The sequence below is a fragment of the Oncorhynchus kisutch genome, linkage group LG22 (genome assembly GCF_002021735.2).
Source record: "Oncorhynchus kisutch isolate 150728-3 linkage group LG22, Okis_V2, whole genome shotgun sequence".
Taxonomy (NCBI): domain Eukaryota; kingdom Metazoa; phylum Chordata; class Actinopteri; order Salmoniformes; family Salmonidae; genus Oncorhynchus; species Oncorhynchus kisutch.
In genome coordinates, this window is record NC_034195.2 from 57,359,343 (window position 1) to 57,369,750 (window position 10,408).

At 44.8% G+C, this 10,408-nt stretch overlaps 1 protein-coding gene across 1 annotated transcript in view; it reads right to left on the reverse strand.

Annotated features, from left to right (window-relative positions):
* LOC109867265 (E3 SUMO-protein ligase PIAS1) overlaps nucleotides 1-7,926 on the reverse strand; it is a 33,738-nt gene extending 25,812 nt beyond the window's left edge. Inside the window, exons 1-5 of the mRNA XM_031802135.1 lie at nucleotides 7,845-7,926; nucleotides 4,213-4,630; nucleotides 3,907-3,991; nucleotides 2,651-2,698; nucleotides 1,535-1,625 (exon numbers count right to left, since the gene is read on the reverse strand). Of these exons, the coding sequence (XP_031657995.1) occupies nucleotides 1,535-1,625; nucleotides 2,651-2,698; nucleotides 3,907-3,991; nucleotides 4,213-4,630; nucleotides 7,845-7,868 (666 nt within the window). The 5' untranslated portion in view covers nucleotides 7,869-7,926. The remainder of the gene's footprint in view (nucleotides 1-1,534; nucleotides 1,626-2,650; nucleotides 2,699-3,906; nucleotides 3,992-4,212; nucleotides 4,631-7,844) is intronic.
* Nucleotides 7,927-10,408: the final 2,482 nt, after the last annotated feature.

A 10,408-nucleotide genomic window follows, 5' to 3' on the forward strand; every position in this document is an offset into this window, starting at 1 on the left:
TTTATTTTTTACACCTTTATTTAATCTTTATTTAACTTGGCAAGTCAGTTAAGAACATTCTTATTTTCAATGACGGCCTAGTGGGTGGGTTAACTGCCTTGTTCAGGGGCTAAACGACAGGTTCACCTTGTCAGCTCGGGGGATCCAATCTTGCAACCTTACAGTTAACTAGTCCAACGCAACAACAACCTGCCTCTCTCTCGTTGCACTCCACAAGGAGACTGCCTGTTACGCGAATGCAGTAAGCCAAGGTAAGTTGCTAGCTAGCATTACATTTATCTTATAAAAAACAATCAACCATAATCACTAGTTAACTACACATGGTTGATGATATCACTAGATATTATCTAGCGTGTCCTGCGTTGCGTATAATCTGACTGAGCATACAAGCATACAAGTATGTAAGTATCTGACTGAGCGGTGGTAGGCAGAAGCAGGCGCGTAAACATTCATTCAAACAGCACTTTCGTGCGTTTTGCCAGCAGCTCTTCGTCGTGCGTCAAGCATTGCGCTGTTTATGACTTCAAGCCTATCAACTCCCAAGATGAGGCTGGTGTAACCGAAGTGAAATGGCTAGCTAGTTAGCGCGTGCAAATAGCATTTCAAACGTCACTCGCTCTGAGCCTTGGAGTGGTTGTTTCCCTTGCTCTGCATGGGTAACGCTGCTTCGATGGTGGCTGTTGTCATTGTGTTGCTGGTTCGAGCCCAGGGAGGAGCGAGGAGAGGGACGGAAGCTACAGTGTTACACTGGCAATACTAAAGTGCCTATAAGAACATCCAATAGTCAAAGGTTAATGACATACAAATGGTATAGAGGGAAATAGTCCTATATTAACTACAACCTAAAACTTCTTACCTGGGAATATTGAAGACTCCTGTTAAAAGGAACCACCAGCTTTCATATGTTCTCATGTTCTGAGCAAGGAACTGAAATGTTAGCTTTCTTACATAGCACATATTGCACTTTTACTTTCTTCTCCAACACATTGTTTTTGCATTATTTAAACCAAATTGAACACGTTTCATTATTTATTTGAGGCTAAATTGATTTTATTGATGTATTATATAAAATAAGTGTTCATTCAGTATTGTTGTAATTGTCATTATTACAAATAAATCAAATAAAAATTGGCCGATTAATCGGCATCGTCTTTTTTGGTCCTCCAATAATCGGTATGGGCGTTGAAAAATCATAGTTGGTAGAACTGTAGTTACAGCCTTATTCTAAAAAGGATGAGGGGGGGGTGGAAATAAGGCCGTAACGTTTTTTTTTTTTGAAAAAGTGAAGTTGTCTGAAAACTTTCCACATGCCCTGTATATTATATTAGTACATTTTCCTAGAGTAGTTATTAATGCAGCATTTCCTATCCTGGTCCTAGGGAACCTTAAAGGGTTGATTCAAGTAACGGCTTGATGAGGAGCTGATGGGTGAAATCAAACCCAACAACGTGCAGCCCTTTAGGTCCCCAGGACCAGGATAGGAAACACCGGCTTAATGAGTAGTACTTAGCGGTTGGCTGTCAGACAGACTCACCGGGAGGTTGCAGGGCTTGCTGTTGACTTTAACACACAGGTTGGACGGGAAATGATCCTCCTGGGTACAACTCGTCTCTGATAAACAAAACCTGGGACAGAAAATACAGAGATCAATAACTAATACAACAGAACAATGACACATCCCATAACCAATTCAGATGACAAACCCAGGAATACACAGTAGTCAGTCAGTAGTCAGTCAGTAGTCAGTCAGTAGTCAGTCAGTAGTCTCATGAAGCCGCTTATTAGTGCAGGCATGTCTCAATTTTACTTAGTGAACACGAGTCCTACTGTGAACACGAGTCCTACAGTGAACACGAGTCCTACAGTGAACACGAGTCCTACTGTGAACACGAGTGCTACAGTGAACACGAGTCCTACAGTGAACACGAGTCCTACTGTGAACACGAGTCCTACAGTGAACACGAGTGCTACAGTGAACACGAGTCCTACTGTGAACACGAGTCCTACAGTGAACACGAGTCCTACAGTGAACACGAGTCCTACTGTGAACACGAGTCCTACAGTGAACACGAGTCCTACAGTGAACACGAGTTCTACAGTGAACACGAGTCCTACAGTGAACACGAGTCCTACAGTGAACACGAGTCCTACAGTGAACACGAGTGCTACAGTGAACACGAGTGCTACAGTGAACACGAGTCCTACAGTGAACACGAGTGCTACAGTGAACACGAGTCCCACAGTGAACACGAGTCCTACAGTGAACACGAGTGCTACAGTGAACACGAGTCCTACAGTGAACACGAGTGCTACAGTGAACACGAGTGCTACAGTGAACACGAGTCCTACAGTGAACACGAGTGCTACAGTGAACACGAGTGCTACAGTGAACACGAGTCCTACAGTGAACACGAGTCCTACAGTGAACACGAGTGCTACAGTGAACACGAGTGCTACAGTGAACACGAGTGCTACAGTGAACACGAGTGCTACAGTGAACACGAGTGCTACAGTGAACACGAGTCCTACAGTGAACACGAGTGCTACAGTGAACACGAGTGCTACAGTGAACACGAGTGCTACAGTGAACACGAGTCCTACTATGAAGAGGTGAAATAAAGAACAGGCTAGAACACCAAAGGAGCCTTACCTTAACTGAACCTGGACCGCAAAGTCACACTTGGTCCCAGAGATGTCCCTGTAGACAGAGACAGAGACAGAGACAGAGACAGAGACAGACAGACAGACAGACAGACAGACAGACAGACAGACAGACAGACAGACAGACAGACAGACAGACAGACAGACAGACAGACAGACAGACAGACAGACAGACAGACAGACAGACAGACAGACAGACAGACAGACAGACAGACAGACAGACAGATTTAGGTGAGAAGTCCAGCAAAGTGAGAAAAATAAACATTTCCAAATTGAACATGCATTATACAATTACAGTAGAAACTGTATTTCTTGTTATTTTTCATAAGGAGAATAACTCCTAGCGCGAGTGAATTGAAACCAGTCACATCCTTATCTGAGGGAGATACTGTAAAGACAGACACGCTCTGTGGTTCTGTGTGTTTTATTGCTTTAGATAGGGGCATCATGTACAGCGGTCAGTCCTTAGTTCTCCTTTCCCCCTCCCCTCCCCCCTCTCTTATTCTCTCCCCCTCCCCCACTCCCTTCCCCCCTCCTGCCCCCCCTCTCAACTCTCTTTCCCTTTCCTCCCGGTCCCCTATCCTCCCCCACTCCTCCCCTCTCCTTCCTGTCCCCTATCCTCTAACCCCCCTCCCCAATCCTCAAAATATTCTCCACTCCCCTCCCCCTTCCACTCCCCTATTCTCCCCACCACCCTCCACTCTCCTATTATCTCACCTCCTGCCCTCCCCTCCCCCCCTCCACTCAACTCTCTTTCCCTTTCCTCCCCTCCCGTCCCCTCTCCTATTCTCTCCTCACCTTCCCCTAATCCCCTCCACTCTCCTTCCTGTCCCCATCCTCTAACCCCCCCTATCCCCTAACCACCCCCCTCCGTCATCCCCAAACCACCCCCCCCCCCATCCTCTAACCCCCCCCTCCCCATCCTCTAACCCCCCCTCCCCATCCTCTAACAACCCCCTCCCCCATCCTCTAACCCCCCCTCCCCATCCTCTAACAACCCCACATCCTCTAACGACAGGTAGCCTAGTGGTTAGAGCATTGGACTAGTAACTGAAAGGTTTCTAGATAGAATCCCGAGCTGACATGGTAAAAATCTGTCGTTCTGCCCCTGAACAAGGCAGTTGTTCACTGTTCCTAGGCCATCATTGAAAATAAGAACTTGTTCTTAACTGACATGCCTAGTTAAATAAATAAAATAAATCACCCCTCACCCATCCTCTAATCACCCCCTCCCCCCAGTCTTACATGGAGCTGCTGATCTGCTGGACCTGCTGAGGTGTCAGTGCAAAGGCATAACACGTCTCCTGAAACCGCTGACTATTGTCTGAGGCTGGGGACAAAAGCACACAGAGAGAGGATGAAGACTCAGCAACTCACCATACCAAGACAGACAATGACATGGAAGCACATTTAGTCCATCCACTTAATTGCAGGTGCAGAGTACAAACGGTAAATTGATTAAAGAAAGATACCTGCACACTGTTGAATTCTATCACATGAGAAGCCGACCCAATGATGGCCTAACAGACAGACCTGCACCAGACTACTCACCCAGGCTGGTGGGTTTGATGAGCTCATCCAGCATGTCATAAAAGGGCAGTCTCTGCAGCTTGACGTCAGGGTGTACGGGGTGAAGGGAGGAGGGCAGGTGGGGCAGGCCCAGCTCGTGTTTGGGCCCAAGCAGGGAGAGGGGCGAGGGGGACCCGTGGCTGTCAAACCCCAGCGAGGTGAGGCCTCCAGACAGGGTGGAGTGGACACTGGGCAGGGCCAGGTCCACCGGAGACACCATCTTGGTGGGGAAGCGGCGCCTGTACAGCTCCTTCACCTTCATCTGGACAGCGGGGCTGCAGCCGGCCTTAAGGAGGTGCAGGGCTTTGGTCAACAGTTCGTGTTTGCGGCCGTGTTTGTTGCGTCCTGCGTAGCCTAGTAACACTTGTAGCTCTGAAACACGAAGGCTCATCACCATTTGCTTTGGGAGGAAGGAAATGATCATAAGTATTATTGCAGGATTAGGACAGATCAACAGAACATGCTGGCATTACACTCTGGCTTTGTCTCACTGCAAAGCTACATTTTGGGGAACACAACTTGTGTGAGTAAAGGGACAATCAACAGGTATTTTACAACTTCTGAAATAATCAATTGTGTTGTGGTGGCAAGTATGTTTTATTTCACCAGCGACAGCTAGGCTGGCAGGCTCTAGACACCATAGGAGTCTACAGTCTTGTCTCAAGGCTGGCAGGCTCTAGACACCATAGGAGTCTACAGTCTTGTCTCAAGGCTGGCAGGCTCTAGACACCATAGGAGTCTACAGTCTTGTCTCAAGGCTGGCAGGCTCTAGACACCATAGGAGTCTACAGTCTTGTCTCAAGGCTGGCAGGCTCTAGACACCATAGGAGTCTACAGTCTTGTCTCAAGGCTGGCAGGCTCTAGACACCATAGGAGTCTACAGTCTTGTCTCAAGGCTGGCAGGCTCTAGACACCATAGGAGTCTACAGTCTTGTCTCAAGGCTGGCAGGCTCTAGACACCATAGGAGTCTACAGTCTTGTCTCAAGGCTGGCAGGCTCTAGACACCATAGGAGTCTACAGTCTTGTCTCAAGGCTGGCAGGCTCTAGACACCATAGGAGTCTACAGTCTTGTCTCAAGGCTGGCAGGCTCTAGACACCACAGGAGTCCACGGTCTTGTCTCAAGGCTGGCAGGCTCTAGACACCATAGGAGTCTACAGTCTTGTCTCAAGGCTGGCAGGCTCTAGACACCACAGGAGTCCACGGTCTTGTCTCAAGTGTGGCAGGCTCTAGACACCATAGGAGTCCACGGTCTTGTCTCAAGTGTGGCAGGCTCTAGACACCATAGGAGTCTACAGTCTTGTCTCAAGGCTGGCAGGCTCTAGACACCACAGGAGTCCACGGTCTTGTCTCAAGTGTGGCAGGCTCTAGACACCATAGGAGTCCACGGTCTTGTCTCAAGTGTGGCAGGCTCTAGACACCATAGGAGTCTACAGTCTTGTCTCAAGCAGCACTCCTACACTAAGATGCTTCATGGATAGATTCATTCGGTGGTGATCTGAGGGCAAGGGTCTCTCCTCTACACAAATTACAACCGGAACCTAGCCTTCACTAGACAAAATAGCATTCATTCCACCTCAAAAAGCAACCGGAAAGAGATTTGACACCCACCATCTCAGATTGTTCTGAAATCCTTTATGTAGTTAGAAACAGATTAGCATTCCTGAGACATTAATTGCATCTCTGAGAAATTAAGCTAATTGACTGCACTCAAATTGGCCATCTTCATTTATAGGATAATCTTCATTAAATATAGTAATTAACATCCAATTTATTGTTATCATGAGAAAATTGCTATACCCAAAGTTGCAAAGAGAACATCAAAATTTATAAAAGGGTGTGGTTGCGACAGTAACAGGAACAGAGGCATGTAGTTGGCAAAACATGGTCCTTTCACAGTAATTTACCCGTAAAGAATGAAATAAATGGCTAATTTCTCTGAACAGGGGAAGAAAATCATCACCAGACTCAAAGGGAATACATTAGAGGATGAAGGAGCAATACTCTTAGCAACAGTTCCATACTACAGTTTATTTAACTAGGATAGTCAGTTAAGAACATTAAGACATTATTTACTATGACAGCCTACCGGGTAACTGCCTGGTTCAGGGGCAGAACGACAGATTTGAGCTAGCAACCTTTCAGTTACTGGCCCAACGCTCCTACCACTAGGCTACCTGCCTGTCAGTCATGGAAAACTGATACTGTCTACTGGTTGTTGGGGTGTGCCGGGGTCTGTGAGTGGCTATTGATCATTTTATTTGATTCCTCATGTCTTACTCATTGTTAGGAAGAATTATGGTCCAAAATCAGAAGTTAAGTACTATATTTATTGAAGATTATATGAATCCTATCAATTAAAATGGCCAATTTGGGTGCAATCAATGAGTTTAATTTCTCAGAGATCAAATTATACTTCAACAAAATAATGTTTCAGGAATGCTAATATTATGTTTCTAAATGACATGGAAGTGAAGTGAATACATGGCCTACAAAGTATATACATTAAAATAGGTTGGTGTTGACCGGCATCTGTGTTAAATAAAAGGCTAAATCAAATTTGAAAAAAGTATCACTCACAAACACCAAATCATTACAGGTGTACAGACGCTTCTGTGTTATTTGGTTTCACTGTACAGGCAAAAGCATGGAGAGTGCTTCTGATCACACATTGACTGGCCTACTAATAGTTCTGCCTTTGTCACTCCGTAATTCATATTTCACACTGCTGGCTAAAATAGCTAGCTACGGCTAACCGTGGTAGCTACACCAGTTAGCTAGCTACGGCTAACCGTGGTAGCTACACCAGTTAGCTAGCTACGGCTAACCGTGGTAGCTACATCAGTTAGCTAGCTACGGCTAACCGTGGTAGCTACATCAGTTAGCTAGCTACGGCTAACCGTGGTAGCTACACCAGTTAGCTAGCTACGGCTAACCGTGGTAGCCACTCCAGTTAGCTACGGCTAACCGTGGTAGCCACTCCAGTTAGCTACGGCTAACCGTGGTAGCCATAGCTACGGTAACCACCACCCACCTGTAGTGACCAATCTTTGACGTCACTATCGTCATTCTAAATCAGCTGATTATCAAAACTGCTTAAAAAGTCGACACGTTCAACTGTTATCAGCTAACTACACATTCTTTAAGGACGTCTGGTCCAGGACCAATGCTACGGAGCTAGCTTATTAGCTAACCTTACATTGGGGCCGAGCAATGGCTCTTTGGTTTGGTTGGAAAATGCTGACTGGCGGGAAAAACATATGCAGTTCTGGCTGGTATAACAAGGTTCTGGCAATGTATTACACATTTATATGAAATATTAACTGGCGAAATTGGTAAGCTAACCACACAACAACTAGTTAGCTAGCTAGTTTACTACTGTAATTCGCTAGCATCAAGCTGCGAGGCAGGCAAGACTCAATCGTAGCTAGCTAACAATAACAATGCTACCTACGACTTCCACTGAGTTTTATACAAAAATGAAAAACATAACCAATAGCTAATGAAGTAAATACATAAAATAAAGAAGATTCAAACTACATGTAACCCACGGGTATGACTTAAAAACAAAATACAGCCTTTTTTTGTCAAATGTAATTTTGGCCTACGCTTTACCTTCAGTTCCGCACTCTCCGCCATCTTGTAACTCTGAGCGCAGGCGTGAAAGCGAGGAGACTAGGAGGCAGACTAGTCCGCGGAGTGAATCTCAATAGTTGTTTTGATACCTTGACTCTACTATTTAAATTGCTCTCACAATTGACCTGTAGATGGCAATCTCGCACTACATAAATCCATTGACTTTATATTTAAATACATCCCTTACAACCATTATACAGTATTTGCGACTTAATTTCAAATGATGGAGAAACGCATTAGGTTAGGGTTAAAAGTGTGTAAAACGTTACACAGGATAAAATCACCAGTCTGTCACCACTATGACATTCTATATACCCACTATTAACAGTCTGCCACCACTATGACAAGCTATAGCCCCGCTATTACCAGTGCATTCGAGTAATTCTCATCAGTAGGCTTTGTCGCTGCCCGCACCCGCCCGCCCGTCCAGCATCACTACTCTGACTTAGAATATGTGGACATCTACAAATACCTAGGTGTCCGGTTAGACTGTAAACTCTCCTTCCAGACTCACATTAAGTATCTCCAATCCAAAATTACATCTAGAATTGGCTTGCTATTTCGCAACAAAGCATCCTTCACTCATGCTGCCAAACATACCTTCGTAAAACTGACCATACTATCGATCCTCGACTTCGGCGATGTCATTTACAAAATAGCCTCCAACACTCTACTCAATAAATTGGATGCAGTCTATCACAGTGCCATCCGTTTTGTCACCAATGCCCCATGTACTACCCATCACTGCGACCTGTACTCTCTCGTTGGCTGGCCCTCGCTTCATACTCGTTGCCAAACCCACTGGCTCCAGGTCATCTACAAGCCTTTGCTAGGTAAAGCCCCGCCTTATCTCAGCTCACTGGTCACCATAGCAGTACCCACCCGTAGCACGCGCTCCAGCAGGTATATCTCACTGGTCACCCCCAAAGCCAATTCCTCCTTTGGCTGCCTTTCCTTCCAGTTCTCTGCTGCCAATGACTGGAACGAACTGCAGAAATCACTGAAGCTGGAGACTCATACCTCCCTCACTAGCTTTAAGCACCAGCTGTCAGAGCAGCTCACAGATCACTGCACCTGTACATAGTCCATCTGTAAATAGCCCATCCAACTACCTCATCCCCATACTGTATTTATTTATCTATCTTGCTCCTTTGCACCCCAGTATCTCTACTTGCACATTCATCTTCTGCACATCTACCATTTAGTGTTTAATTGGTACATTGTAATTTCTTCGCCTCCATGGCCTATTTATTGCCTTAACTCCCTTATCTTACCTCATTCGCACAGACTGTATATAGGGTCTTTCTTCAACTGTATTATTGACTGTATGTTTGTTTTACTCCATGTGTAACACTGCTTTATCTTGGCCAGGTCGCAGTTGAAAATGAGAACCTGTTCTCAGCTAGCCTACCTGGTTAAATAAAGGTGAAATAAAAAATAAATAAAATAAAAACCACTATGACAAGCTATAGCCCCACTATTAACAGTCTGTCACCACTATGACAAGCTATAGCCCCACTATTAACAGTCTGCCACCACTATGACATTCTATATACCCACTATTAACAGTCTGCCACCACTATGACATTCTATATACCCACTATTAACAGTCTGTCACCACTATGACATTCTATATACACACTATTAAGAGTCTGTCACCACTATGACAAGCTATATATCCACTATTAACAGTCTGCCACCACTATGACAAGCTATAGCCCCACTATTAACAGTCTGTCACCACTATGACATTCTATATACCCACTATTAACAGTCTGCCACCACTATGACATTCTATATACCCACTATTAACAGTCTGTCACCACTATGACATTCTATATACCCACTATTAAGAGTCTGTCACCACTATGACATTCTATATACCCACTATTAACAGTCTGTCACCACTATGACATTCTATATACCCACTATTAAGAGTCTGTCACCACTATGACATTCTATATACCCACTATTAAGAGTCTGTCACCACTATGACAAGCTATATACCCACTATTAACAGTCTGCCACCACTATGACAAGCTATAGCCCCACTATTAACAGTCTGTCACCACTATGACATTCTATATACCCACTATTAACAGTCTGTCATCACTATGACATTCTATATACCCACTATTAAGAGTCTGCCACCACTATGACAAGTTATAGCCCCACTATTAACAGTCTTGCACCACTATGACAAGCTATAGCCCCACTATTAACAGTCTGGCACCACTATGACAAGCTATAGCCCCACTATTAACAGTCTGGCACCACTATGACAAGCTATAGCTCCACTATTACCAGTGCATTAGAGTAATTCGCATCAGTAGGCTTTGTCTATGATGTTGTCCAATGTTATTGTTTTACAAAAATAGCAACAAATGAATCCCAAACCACAGATTTTAATACACATATAAATCATTGAGGGTGCTACTTTAAACTGAATCACATATACAAACTTGCTGATTAGCAGAGAGCGAACAATGGTAATTAGTTAACAACATTGAGAAATGAAATCAAACAAACTACTTACATTAAGA